General features: G+C 46.2%; 1 protein-coding gene across 1 annotated transcript in view; it reads right to left on the reverse strand.

Moving 5' to 3' along the window:
* Positions 1-14,503, reverse strand: part of LOC149320196 (cGMP-dependent 3',5'-cyclic phosphodiesterase-like) — a 396,832-nt gene extending 382,329 nt beyond the window's left edge. Inside the window, exon 1 of the mRNA XM_089513124.1 lies at positions 14,264-14,503. Within this exon, the coding sequence (XP_089369250.1) occupies positions 14,264-14,358 (95 nt within the window). The 5' untranslated portion in view covers positions 14,359-14,503. The remainder of the gene's footprint in view (positions 1-14,263) is intronic.
* Between the last annotated feature and the right edge of the window lie 389 nt (positions 14,504-14,892).

Raw genomic sequence — 14,892 nt, forward strand, 5'->3', positions numbered from 1 at the left:
CTGACACACCTATGCACACTCAAAATAAGTATATTTTGCTGGACAATGTGCACCTCTCCAAATGTTGACTGACTATGACACCCAGCATCCCTCAATATTGGTCCTGCTGGCTGAGACCGATGGTAGTTGTAGTCCCAAAACTACTAGAGGATCAACATCTTCACCTTTCTAGATCGGGGGAAATCCTTTTTCTTCCCCCTTTTAACTCCTTTTTTTACTAAAACACCCACTAATTCTCAAGGTGGCAAGGAAGGCCTGTGATCATACTGGCTGAGGGATTTGGGGAGATGTAGTGCAAAAAAGTGATATCTTCTACCTATTCCTTGGCTACAACTCCTTCCCTCCTGTCTAATCCCCTCTGGATAAATTGGATTATGACTCCCATCATCCACACCAATGGTGACTGGTGGCTCTTCCAGCTGGGAATGATGGGGTTTGTAGTCCAACACATCGAGAGAGCATCAGATCAGAGAATGATTGCTCTGTTGAGATTTAACAGCCTCTGGAGTTCTTTCAAAGCAACAAGAACACAGCTCTATAGATTTTGGACAATGCTGCATGTGGGGGGTGTTGTGTGTGTAAGTGTGTGTGCATTTATGAACATGTGTCACTAACACGCTCCATGGCAACTGAGGGAAAGTCAAGAAGAATCAGTTTAAATTGCAACACGGCAGACTTAAGTTATGTTCTGGCTCCCGAGAGCCCCCCAGGGAGAGAGAGCGGAGCCTCCCTTGCAAGGAGTTTCAATAAAAGAGGCTGAATAACAGCCAAGAAGGTTTTTCTTTTCCAAAGAAAGAAAGAGGATCTCTTTCAAGAGTTAAGACCATATTTAAGGATTTCAGAGTATGGATGAAGGAAGAGGGTGAACCTGGTTTGGTTCATTGGCTTCATTAGGGAGGGCAAGGGGTGTGGATGGCACTGGGTGGCATCTCACAAAAGGGGTGACACTGGTTGAGTCCTCATCCTGGTGCTTGGACTGTGTCTTCCTGCATGGCAGAAAGGGGATTAGATGGCCCTGGGGGTATCTTCCAACTCTATGATTCTATGATGCCATGAAATTATTGTTGTTGTGGTGGTGGTTATTAATTTGATTTCTATCCTTTCTTTCTCCCCCAAGGCAGCTCACAAATTAAATCTAAAAACATAGAACCATAGAGCTGGAAGGCACCACAAGGACCATCCAGTACAACCCCATTCAGCCATGCAGGAACTCACAATCAAAGCATCCTCTGCTTAAAAACCTCCAAGGAAGGAGACTCCACTACACTCCTAGGAAGAAGTGTATTCCACTGTCAAACAGCCCTTACTCTCAGGAAGTTCCTCCTCCTGCAATTTCCATCCATTGCTCTGGGTCCTAGTCTCTGGAGCAGCAGAAAACAAGCTTGCTCCCTCCTCAATATGGCATCCCTTCAAATATTTAAACAGGGCTATCATATCACCTCTTAACCTTCTCTTCTCCAGGCTAAACATCCCCAGCTCCCTGAGTTTTTCTTCATAGGGCAAGGTTTCTCAGATGCATCTCAGATGCCAAGAACCAGAAGCGGAGGGGAGGTGAAGCAGAGTTAAATTGGAATATCAAGGCCCAGCCCTTTTGATCTTGCTGTTTTGTTTGGCTTGTTCATTTTTATCGATTGCTATCTCCACAGTTGTGATTGCTTCTGTTGTTTTGAACTCTTCAAAATCACTCCTGAATGAAATAGTGGGATAGCAGATTCTAGTAATTAAACTAACTAGCAAGAGAACATGGCTAGTTCCAGACACATGAGGTTGGTCATGGTGTCTCGGCATTGCTGAGTATATAACTAGCATAATATTTGGATGAACCTCACAACCCGATAAGCTGATGGACCACAGAACCACCTGTCTTGGAAAGTGGCAGGCTGTCCTTTGTTGGTAGCTTTTAAGTTAAGGCTAGATGGCTGCCTATCGAGGATGCTATAGCAGTCGAATTCCTGAATCACTAGGGATTTGGCTAGAAGACCAAATCTTTCCAGATCTGAGCCTGCATCTGCACTGCAGAAATAATGCAGTTTGACACTGCTTTAACTGCTATGTCTCAGTGCTATAGAACCCTGGGGCTTGTTGTACGCTGTGGACTTTTGTAGACTTCTGGGTGGTGTTTTTTGTTCCTATTGTTGGCTGAAAATGCACTGGTTCCACCAACCGAGGGTCCATGAATTGCTGAAGTCTGATCTCCTGTCCAAGTTCCCACATTGAGCCACCTCTATGCCATTGACCCAGATCTTCCTCTTGCTCCAACTCTACCTTTCCCTATTGATCTTTCAGCACTCCTTCCAAATATGTACCAAGATCTAGCTAACTATCCTGAACACCCGCAACTGTGGGGGAAATCCTGTTGGTTTGTCCCAACTTGAGTAGACCCTCTTATTCTTTGGTTGAATGGTGAACCAACAGTTGTGTAAAATTCAGTGGCTCTGCTATAGGTGGGACTAAGAATAGGGACCAAGAATACTAGGCAAATCTGGCTCTTGTATTGGTTTCCAGGCCTTTGGTCATCTCAGTGGCCCTTCTTTGGATGCGTTCCAGCTTGACCATATCCTTCTTGAATCCTATGCCCAGAAATGGACACAGAATTCCAGACCAAAGCACCATACAGTGGGACTATCCCTTCCCTAGATCTGGACACTAGACTCGGACTACTCCTCTTCTTGATCTGGACATCTTTCTTGATCTCCAGGGAATCTTTGGAGATTGCAAAAGTGGGGTTCAAGAGCCATGTGGAACTGACAGTCCAAGCTTTTCCCATACCTGGAGTAGAAGATGTCCGAGTAAGAACACCTGTGAAAGTGGGATGCTGGCATATCAGTTCACATAGCATCATAAAAGCAATGTAATATCAAGGCAGTTAATCCTCCCTTTATATGGCACAGAGGTATACGGAATGCAAGCAATTACACTCCGTAAATGAGCTGCAGGGCTCACAAAACCCCAAAACTGAATGGCTGCCTTTTCGGGACAGAACAAAGCCAGTTTAGGCTTGACTGAGCTCCTGAGATTGTGAATAAACCGCAAGGTAAATGTAGCACTACTAATGGAGGAACACTCCCCGGACTCTTAAAAACCCACCTTCCAACATCGCTACACAGTTATTGCCCAGGGTCTGAACTGGAGAGAGGTGAGCATTGAAGAACAGAGTCTGCAAGAATGCAACCACAGAGTCATAAAATCCTAGGAGCGGAAGGGATCTGGAGGATAATCTAGTCCAGCCCTTTGCCAGCACAGAAACAAATAGTTAAAGCACACCTGAGAGGCAGACCGTCCAATCTCTGCTTAAAAACATTCACTGAAGGAGAGAGTCTATCACCTTCAGAGGAAATTCATTGCATTGCCTTCCATTTAGCCAGAATCTTTCTTATACGAATCTACTCATGTCCTAAGCTGAGGCCACACTGCAGAATTAATGCAGTTTAACACCACTTTAGCTGCCATGGCTCCATGCTGTGGAATCCTGGGATTTGTAGTTTGTTGTGGTGCCAGGGCTCTCTGTTAGAGATGGTTAAGTGTCTCACAAAACTATAGTTCCCAGAATTCCATAGCATTGATCCAAGGCAGTTAAAGCAGTGTCAAATAGCATTGATTCTGCAGTGTACATGCAAATCCTACAATGTAGAAATAATGTAGTATGACACCACTTTAGGTGCTGTGGAATCCTGGGATTTGGAGTGTTACAAGGTCTTTAGCCTTCTCTTCCAAAGAGTGTTGGTGCCTCACAAAACTATAAGTCCCAGAATTCTGTAGGATGGAGCCATGACAGTTGAAGTGTTGTCAAACTGCGTTATTTCTGCAATGCAGATGCACCCGAAGTCTTTGGGACTAGAGAAAACAAGCTCCTGTAATCTTCTACTTCACATCCCTTCAGATATTTAAAGATGGCTATCCCATAACATGGCATAGTGGAGACTAGGGTTCAATTCCCAGCTCAGCCATGGAATCCCACTGGCTGATGTTGGGCAAGTCACACTCTCTCAGCCTCAGGGGAAGTCAATGGCAAACCTCCTCCAAACAAATCTTGCCAAGAAAACTCCATGATAGGTTCAGCTTTGGGTCACCATGGGTCGGAAATAACTTGAAGGCACACAACAACAACAATACAGTTGGAAACTAATCCTTGGAGAACTCTTTGTCTCCCCTTTGTCAAGAGACCATTAGGAAGAACCTCCTGATCTCTAGGATTTTATTGCATTATTTTAACCAGGTTCGCCTTAGGGTCTCCATCAGTTGGAAATGACACAAAGACACACAATAACAACAAGAAGAATATCCCACATTACTTCCCAGCCTTCTTTTCTCCAGGCTCAGTGCTCCTTCAACTGTTCTTCTCAATGAAAGCAAAACCAATCAATCAATAAATGAGTAGATCATGCTGCCCCTGCCCCTGGATTGTTGCAAAGGCTTCCAGAGAAGGAGTGGGAGCAAATGTCTTCAACCCTCGGCTGGGATCCAGTGGATTAGTCTTAATCAGAAGAGGTTGAATGACTCACTCAAGGAGCAGTTCCCCAGCAATTCTGCTGATATATGTCTCTGCCCAGAAGCCTGCTCTTTCTTGCCCCCTTGTGCAATGGGAAATAAGGCAGAAGGGCTGTTTCTTCCCCATGGCTGCTCCCAGGCTAGAGTCCTAGAGTTGGAAAAGACCCCAAGGGCCATCCAGTCCAGCCCCATTCTGCCATCAGGAACTCTCAGTCAAAGCACACCCGTGGAACTCCCTTCCCCAAGAAGGCCCACTGGCTCCCTCCCTGCTCTCTTTTCTCAGCGGGAGATAATTCCAGCAGGCTTTTGGATTGTAAATCCTGTCGCAGTCACTTGTGTGTGAAGTCTTAGAGTTCAACGCCGACTTGACCGCAGTTGAAAAACAACAATGTTTTAAATGGGTCTCTAACTGTTTTTAACCATGGTTTTAAAAAATAATGCTGTTATTTAATTTGTTTTTTTAACTTTCCTAAAAGAAGATTTTAATGTGAAATCAAAGGCTTTCACAGCTGGCACCCGTAGTTTTTTGTGGGTTTTCCTGGCCATGTGGCTGTGTTCCAGGGATAGTTTAGCTCAGTGTTTCCCACACTTTGGTCCTCCATATATTTTAGACTTCTGCTCTTTCAGAACACGACCACATTGCCTGAAAAACCCATAAAAACTGTTGAAGATTTTAACTTAATCTTGTTTTAAATTACTTTCGGCCCCTTTGGATCCCCTTTCAAGAGAAAGGCAGGGAATAAATTTAATCAACCAACCAACCAATGTCTGCAATTCCAGAGAATCAAGGGGGACACCAAAGGGACAAAGAAATAATTATGCAGCATCCTAGAATGTGCAACTGCATTGCGGGAATACTTTTGCTTCATCCCAAGTAGAATAGATTCACTGAATCAGTTCTTGGATGGTCAATCAACACAGTGGTAAATCCAGAGGACTGAACAGCTCGATTCTGGTTGAGACTAACAACAGGACTGACGCCAATATCTTGGGGTAGCTTCTTTTGGCTAGAAATGTTTGGAATATCACAAGCAAATGTCACTGTGAATGTAAAGATTCTGCCTGTGAACTCTGAAGAAAGGCACAGAAGAATATCAGGCACATCCTTTCCAAAAGCCACTTAGTTCACATCTACTGGAGAGATGAGGGACAACGCAGAGGTGAGATTATGCTGTCCAAATTTAATTCAAAGATATAGCCATCTTAGTCTGTGGAATCAGTATGCAGAGAGATCTTGTAGCACCTTTGAGACTCACTGAATGAAAGAAGTTGGCAGCAGGGGCTTTTGTAGGCTTAAAACTAGGAAAGCTCATGCTGCCAACGTCTTTCGTTCTGTGAGTCTCAAAGGTGCTACAAGATCCCACTACACCCCAAATTTAAGGCATGGATTTCTGAGCTGTACTGAAACTGAGGCAAATTTCCTAGGAGAGGCTGGGGCAGTTTCCATGTCTGGGTGAGTCTCACAATGCCTTGGCAATGGCTGTTTAATGTCCTGGCACGGTGCTGAGTCACTATGTGTGATTCAGTTTGGGGTCAGTGACTCTGGGCGAATGCTGGAAGGCGCATGGAAGGTTGGATCATCAGCTTGATGTCACCCAAAGTGATGTTTTCAGCATGCAACTTCCTTGCCATTCACCTGCGCAGTTGCCCACTGACTTCTAGATTTCACAGCTCCTCTGTTTCAGGTGTAAAAGAAGATGCCAGCCACAAATGGTGGTGAAACATCAGGAATAAACTCTTCTAGAACATGGCCAAACAGCCCGAAAACCCCACAAAAAACTATTATTATGTTTATTTATATCATGGCTTCCTCCCAATACAGGGACTCAAGGACCTGGAACTATGGATGCGAGCCCCAGGAAAAGAGATTCCACTGAAACATTAGGAAGAACTTTCTGGGGTAAGAACCATTCAACAGCAGAAGGTGCTGCTGCTTTGGAGTGTGGTGGGGTCTCCTTCGTTGGAGGTTTATAAACAGAGGCTGGATGGCCACCATTGGGATAGCTTTGACTGGGTCTTCTTGCATGGCAAAAGGGGGTTGGGCTGGATCGCCCTTGGGACTCTTCCCATTCTAGGATTCTATGAACAGAGCATTGCTCTTGCTTGGCTTCTGCTACGGCCACCACCACTCCATCTATCACTCAGCGTCGTGACATCCACTCGGAAAACAATGCCACAAAGGGAACAATTTAGGAAACGGCCAACAAACAACCCAAACACCCTCCCACCTCAATGAGGCAAGCTTCTGTTCTGGTGAGTGAGGAGAAAGCCAGCAGTTATGCTCCCGATCTGGACCAAATAACAACACAGAGCTCCCTTCATGCTCTGCCTTCTCTGCCAAGCCAGGTGGCTGCAGCCAATCTCTCTCCTCCTTTCACACAATCTGGGCTTTTGAATACAATAGGTCTTTCTCAGCCACTTGAAACTCTTTCCTCCCAGCAAAGGAAAACATAGGATGGGAAAGACCCTCAGAGCTATAGTTTTTTTGTGGGTTTTCCGGACTATGTGGCCACGTTCTAGACGAGTTTGTTCCTGACATTTCACCAGCATCTGTGGCTGGCATCTTCAAGATCTCCTGTCTTGTAGTTAGGAATCTTAGGATACACTGAGCAGGGCAATCAGATGTCACAAATGCGAAGGAGAACAAGGCACCGCACAATGTAGAAAAATGTAGGGCATTACCAAACAACAGCTGAAAACGCTCATATAAATGTAAATACATGCTTCTTACCCATGCCCAAAATGGAGGACATTTTCAAATTCCTCTTGGACAGAAGGCTGATATGTATGGCATATGTCCTGAAAAGGAGGACATCTGGTTACCCTGCCACTGAGGTTTTGGCTCGTGTGTGTGTGTGTGTGTCTTCAAGTTGCCAGTTAACTTATGGTGAATTTCACAGGGTTTTCTTAGGCAAGGAATCTTCAGATGTGGTTTTGCTAGTTCCTTCCTCCAAACTACAGCCTACAGCACCTGGTATTGTTTGGTGGTCTCCTATCCAAGCAGTAACCGGGGCTGACCCTGCTTAGCTTCTGATCAGCTGGGATCTGGGGCCTTTTGGCCCTGTGTTATATTGTGTGTGTATGCACCCTCACATTGCCTGTTGACCTACGGCAACCTCATGTATTTTGTAGGGTATTTATTTATGGGATCTATATCTCACCTTTCCCCCAAAATGGGACTCATTTATATTCTTAGGCAAGGAATCCTCAGAAGTGGTTTTGCCCATTCCTTCCTCTGAAATAGACTCTACAGCACCTGGTCTTCAATGATGGTCTCCCATCCATGGACTAACCAAGGATGACCTTCTTAGCTTCCAAGATCAACCTTGAAGGTATTTAGGCCCTGTGCCACATTGTGTGTATGTACGCCTTGAAGTTGCCTGTTGACCTATGGCAACCCCATGAATTTTGTAGGGTTTTCTTAGGCAAGGAATGCTCAGAGGTGCTTTTGCCAGTTCCTTCCTCTGAAATATTGCCTGCAGCAACTGGGATATATAGATGGTCTCCCATCCACATCCTAACCAGGGCTGTCCCTAGTTTTGTGAGGCACCAGCACTCTTTGGCAGAGGAGGCTAAAAACTGTGTAAAACGACATAGCCCAGGATTTCATAGGATGTAGCTAAGGCACTTAAAGTAGTGTCAAACTGCTTTATTTTCAGTGTCAAAGCACCTTTATTTTCTCTAGAGAAGGCTCCTGTGCCTTTAACAGCCAAACAGTGGGGGGAAATTCAACAGATACAGTTGTCTTCAATCAGTAAAACCCAGGTTCATGTTCCTGAGTTGGGCTGGAAAAGATTTACTTGAAAGCTGTGTGACAGGGATTTAAAAGAGTCCAAGTAGACCACAAGTTGAACATGAGTCAACAGTGTGATGCGACAACTAAAAAGGCCAATGCGATTTTAGCCTGCTTCAATAGAAGTATAGTGTCTGGATCAAGGGAAGTCATAGTGCCACTCTATTCTGCTCTGGTCAGTCTTCACCAGAAATAATACTGTGTCCAGTTCTGGGCACCACAATTCAAAAAGGATGTTGGCAAATTGGAGCGTGTCCAAAGGAGGGTCACCAAAATGGTGAAAGGCCTGGAAACCATGAAGCCCTATGAGGAACAACTTAGGGAGCTGGGTATGTTTAGTTTGGAAAAGAGATGGTTAAGAGGTTATATGATAGCCCTGTTTAAATATTTGAAGGGATGTTACCTTGAGGAGGGAGCAAGCTTGTTTTCTGCTGCTCCAGAGACCAGAACATGGAACAATGGATGCAAGCTCCAGGAAAAGGGATTCCAACTCAACGTTAGGAGGAACTTCCTGACAGTAAGAGATGTTCGACAGTAGAAGACATTCCCTCTGGGAGAGATGGAGCCTCCTTCTTTGAAGGTCTTTAAACAGATTCTGGATGGCCATTTGTTGGGTATGCTTTGATTGAGAGTTCCTGCGTGGCAGAATGGGTTGGACTGGATGGCCCTTTTGGGGGTCTCTTCCAACTCTGATTCTATGGTTCTATGATTTAATTAACTAATTTACCACCATTATCCTGGCTTGAGACCCAACGCTGCTCACAATGTAAGTTGAAACCACAAAAACGTTAAAGCAATGGATAATACAACAGTTAAAACGCAGTGAAATAAACAACCATATTTAAAAAAAACATGTTAATTTAAAACAGTTTAAAAAGCAGTTAAAATATAATGATAAAAATAAAGCACAGTGTAATTATAAGACCTTTTGCAAAGGCTAGTTAATAGTCAATGGTTTGGGTATATAAGAAGGTCTTTTCTTGCCAGTGCAGGGAGACCAGAGAAAGGGGCTATCCTAGGCTGCATCTGCACTGCAGAATAAATGCAGTTTGAAACAGCTTTGACATGCTATGGAATTCTGGGATTTGTATTTTTTGTGTGATATTTAGCCTTCCGTCCCACAACAAACTATAAATCTCATTCCATAGCATGGAGCCTTGACAGCTAAAGCTGTGTCAAACAGCATTAATTCTGCAATGTGGCTACAGAATGGATTCATATGATTAGAAAGGACATTCTGGCTAAGCACTAGGAAGACAGTAGAATGGATTTCCTCTGAAGATGATAGACTCTCTCCTTCAGTGAATGTTTTTAAGCAGAGATTGGACAGTCTGCCTCTCAGGTGTGCTTTAACTATTTGTTTCTGTGCTGGCAAAGGGCTGGACTAGATTATCCTCCAGATCCCTTCCGCTCCTAGGATTTTATGACTCTGTGGTTGCATTCTTGCAGACTCTGTTCTTCAATGCTCACCTCTCTCCAGTTCAGACCCTGGGCAATAACTGTGTAGCGATGTTGGAAGGTGGGTTTTTAAGAGTCCGGGGAGTGTTCCTCCATTAGTAGTGCTACATTTACCTTGCGGTTTATTCACAATCTCAGGAGCTCAGTCAAGCCTAAACTGGCTTTGTTCTGTCCCGAAAAGGCAGCCATTCAGTTTTGGGGTTTTGTGAGCCCTGCAGCTCATTTACGGAGTGTAATTGCTTGCATTCCGTATACCTCTGTGCCATATAAAGGGAGGATTAACTGCCTTGATATTACATTGCTTTTATGATGCTATGTGAACTGATATGCCAGCATCCCACTTTCACAGGTGTTCTTACTCGGACATCTTCTACTCCAGGTATGGGAAAAGCTTGGACTGTCAGTTCCACATGGCTCTTGAACCCCACTTTTGCAATCTCCAAAGATTCCCTGGAGATCAAGAAAGATGTCCTGATCAAGAAGAGGAGTAGTCCGAGTCTAGTGTCCAGATCTAGGGAAGGGATAGTCCCACTGTATGGTGCTTTGGTCTGGAATTCTGTGTCCATTTCTGGGCATAGGATTCAAGAAGGATATGGTCAAGCTGGAACGCATCCAAAGAAGGGCCACTGAGATGACCAAAGGCCTGGAAACCAATACAAGAACCAGCTTTGTTTAGACACAGGCCTAAACCCTAATCTTAGTCCTACCTAGAGGAGAGCCATTTAATTTTACACAATGTTGGTTCACCATTCAGCAGAAGAATAAGTAGCGTTACCATTCCTTGCATGCCCTGCATTATTTTGGGGTACATATATTTTGTTATATTTTATTACCATAGCAGTTACAAGAGCGGCCATAAGCAGAAACCTGGAAAAATCAAATTACCTTTAAGTGAACATCTAACTGGTCACAGACCTAAGAACATGTGGAAAGGACCCAGAAAAAGGACTGTATGGCTGTGAATATTGCTGCTTCTCAATCCCCTGCTGTGTGCATTTGCTCTTTCTGCTAGCCCCCACTGTACTTTCACACACATGATTTGTAATACTGGAGTTAAGAGCATCAACCAGGTAGGAATCCCATTGTTTCTTGGATTACTGTGAAATCCACCCAACTTTCTCAAGACTATAAGAAGCCTGCCTTGGCACTCACATGTTGGCTCAGTCTGAAATCAGGCAGGAATGCTGATGGATTTCATAACATTATAGAATCATGGAATAATAGAGACTGCAAGGGCCATCCAGTCCAATCCCATTCTGCCATGCAGGAACTCTCAGTCAAAGCATCCCCAACAGATGGCCATCCAGCCTCTGTTTAAAGATCTCCAAAGAAGGAGACTCTACTGCACTCCAAGGAAGGAGTCTGTTCTACTGTTGAACAGCCCTTACTCTCAGGAAGTTCCTCCTAATTTTGAGGTGGACTCTCTTTTCCTGGAGTTTGCATCCATTGCTCCATCTCCTATTCTCTGGAGGAGAAGAAAACAAGCTTGCTCCTTCCTCAATATGAAATCCCATTCAGCATCTAGTGAGCCTTGGTAACTGGTTCTTTTGGAGTCTGGATACTCCCATCTCATGGCTCCAGTGCTGCAAAAATTGTCTTTCTTCTTGTTTAGGCCTGGGCATAGTCCTGCTACTTATCTGACCTAACACCTCCATGTTTTGCCATTTTTGGATGGGTGGAGACTGTCTACCCCTGGGCTGTGGCACCAATGCATTTGAATCATGCTGAGACATTGTACAGTCTGGGTGTTTGTTGCTACTCTAACACAAACCCACAACATGCAGACATCTTTGCACTTTTCACATTGCACTTCAGACCACAAAATTAGATGACAGACAACCATGAAAGCATCCATTCCCAGAATCTGCCGACGTTGCTACAGGGAAGGCAATTTCTTGGTACGCTGCACTGGGCAGCATTAACATTTTCAGTTTTCTTTCCACCGCTTTATGAAGCACTAGCTTGCCCTGTCAAAGTGATGTCACTCCTTACTATCTGAAAAACCATGTGCTTTGGCACACACTGCGTGGCCTCCGTAAAAATGAAACAGCTTGGTCTCATTCCATGTTCACACACACAGGACAAAATTAATACGGCAACAGTACACCTAATGCCACAAAATGCTGGCCACTACCCTTTCACTGCTTTGGACAAAGGGATAAAAAGTTTGTTAGGGGGGGAATGACAATGCAATGAGCTGCCAGATCCATCTGGGCATCCTGGTACACTAGACATATCATAGAATCATAGAGTGGAAGAGACCACAAGGGCCATACAGTCCAACCCTATTCTGCCATGCAGGAACTCTCAATCAATGCATCTCCATTGACAGATGGCCATCCAGCATCTGCTTAAAGATTTCCAAAGAAGACCTCCAACACTTATAACACCGGCACATACCCCAGCCGCATATGGATGCACATGGACAGCTTATTACATCTTCTTTCTGGTTCTCAGCCTGCACAGACCACTCTCCAAACTCCCCTCCACCATTCGCATGGTCACCCAACCACCCTGGCCTTAGGCAGCATCTTTCCTCCTGCCTTTGTCCCTGCAGAGCAATACTTAATATTGAACATGTCACCTCTGTCATATCCACAACAGGTTTCGCATTGCAGTGCCTATTCATACATCCAGAAAGGTCCTGGGAACCAGTTCACTCTATGCATATGAAGAATATACAAATAAAATATTATTATAAGAAGAGAACCTGAGTCTACAAAAGCACATGCTGCATGTTCTTTCACCCAGTTAGTAAGCTCCCATTGTGTACAGATTTTCCAGACTCACATTGCGATGCCTCTGCATTCTACCATTTTTCTTGTAAGCATCTGTGGGCATTATCTAGGGCTGCATCCACACTGGAGAACTAACTTGGTTTGGCACCACTTTAACTCTTTTCTGGCTCAATGCTATGGAATTCTGGGAGTTGGAATTTGCAGAGCTCCGCTCTGGGCCCCACAACAAACTCCAACTCCCAGAATTCCACAGCCTTGAGCCAGGATTCTGAAAAGCAGTGCTAAACCGAGTTATTTCTCCAGTGTGGATGCAGCCAAAGAGAGGACAACTGTATTCTGGCGAGTGTGGAAGGAAAAACCCCACTCACCTCCATGAAATACACACTATCCCTTCCACAACCCACACCTCACTCTCCCCAGGAGTCTCAAGCCTCATCCAAACTTTTGGAATTGCATTTTCCTGTGTCAAAGGGACAAAGGCAGGTGACGTTTCCAGCGTCCTCTTTTCCAGGTTCCTATTCACTCCCAGGGATATACCCAGATGAAAACAAATGCCAGAACCCAGCCAAGCCATTCAGCTGGGTGTCTTTTTCGCCCTGATCTCCTGCACCACCTGCATCCATTCAGGCAAAACAGTTAGCAACAAAAGGAAGAGGGCCATGAGCACCAAGCCAAGCAGGGAGGAATGAGGGACCTAAGGGAGGCACAGCTGCTTGGCCAGATGGCGGCTCTGGGAGTTGGCTTCCTGGCAAAGTTACTCCAGCAAAGCAAGCAGAGAGCCCTTCCTTCCTTCCTTCTCTCTATCCCTCCCTTCCTTCTGCTCTACTTTCCTTCTTTCCTTCCTTCTTCTGTCCCTACCTTCCTCCTTTCCTCCCTGTCTCCCTCCCTCCGTCCCTCCCTTCTTCGTCTCTTCCTTTCTTCCTTCCCTCTCTCCTTCCCACTCCTTTTTACTTTCCTTCCTCCCTTTCTTTCTTCCCTTTCTCACTCCCTTCCTCCTTTCTTTCTTTTTTCTTCTCCCCCTCCCTTTCTTCCTTCCTTCTTTCTTTCCTTCCTTTCTTCCCTGCCTTCTTCTTCCCTCCTTCCTCCTTGTTTCCTTTCCTCTCTCCCCCCTCCCTCCCTTCTTCCTTTCTTCTTTGTTTCTTTCTTCCTTTCTTTTCTTCGTTCCTTCCTTCCCTTCCCAAGGAGGCTCCCGCCCCCCCCCCTTGTCCCTCCCCTTCGGCAGCCTTCGTCCTTCCTTCCTTTCGGCCGGAGCTCAGGACCTCTCTCTCTCTCTCTCTCTCTCTCTCTTTCTTTCAGGACCCTGGAGAGCGAGAGCCAAGGACCAGGCCCCCTTCAGCGCAGGCTCTCCGCCGGAAGGATGCTCGGGGCTCCCTCCGGCCGCATCCCTGGCGTCGCCTTGGCAACCGCTTGCCCCCCCTTTTTTTTAGAGGGGGGGTCCCAGCCCAGACCAGCCGCCCGGCGCCTTCGCTCTCCCTCTCCTTCTGAACTTTCTCCCCTTCCCTCCTTTCTGCTCTCTCCTTCCTTCCATCCCCTCCTCCCCTTTCTCCTCCATCGCTTCCCTTGCAAGAAAAGAAAAGAAAGGGATCTGGGCTCCTTTTGTTCTTCCCTGCCCCCTCCTTCCCAGCCCAACTCTCTCTCTCTCTTGGTCCAGGCATTTCTCCTTTGTCCTCCATCCCTCCCTCTCTCCATCGCAAGCCTAGAGCCTCCCTCTTGGAGCTGCTGGGGCTCCTCCTGCCTCCCAACTCCTGGAGGCCCAAGAGCAGCAGCCGAGGAGGGACTCACTCACCGGGGGTCAGAGGCGTTGCTGGCGCTGTTGGCGTTGCTGCCCGGCTGGTACTGCTGGCTCCGGCAGAGGATGGAGTGTCCGCAAGCCTGGCCCATGGCTCCTCCGCATCCTTTGGCCCGGAGCCCAGGCCACGCGGGGGCCCCCAGCTGGACCCAGCCTCTCCCTTGCCTTGCCTTGCCTTGGCCTCCTGGCTCAGAGGATGCCCAGGCACCGCTCCTGCCCGCCTTCCCTCTCGCTCGCTCTCTGCGCTGGGAGGGAGTTCCAATGGGAAGAAGCCAGGCTGCAACCGAGAGCCAGGAGGGAGGGAGGAAGGCAGGCATTGCGATCATCATCATCATCATCATCATGGATTTATATCCCGCCCTTCTCCCCAAAGTGGGACTCAGGCCGGCTCACAACGTTGGCGGGGGGACACAATACAATGTGTCCTGGGTGTGTGTCTCTGTATGGTGAAGGGTCGGGAAACCCCCAAGCCCTAAGACCCTTCACCCCCCCACACACACACATATATATAAACGTGTGTATGTGTGTGTATGCATATATATATATACACACACACACACAAATATACATGAATGTGTATGGTGAAAGGTGGGGAAACCCCTAAGCCCTAGGTCCCTTCACCATAT

The sequence above is a fragment of the Sceloporus occidentalis genome, unplaced genomic scaffold, assembly GCF_023333645.1.
Source record: "Sceloporus occidentalis isolate IW3139 unplaced genomic scaffold, rSceOcc1.0.p SCAF_2, whole genome shotgun sequence".
Lineage (NCBI taxonomy): Eukaryota > Metazoa > Chordata > Lepidosauria > Squamata > Phrynosomatidae > Sceloporus > Sceloporus occidentalis.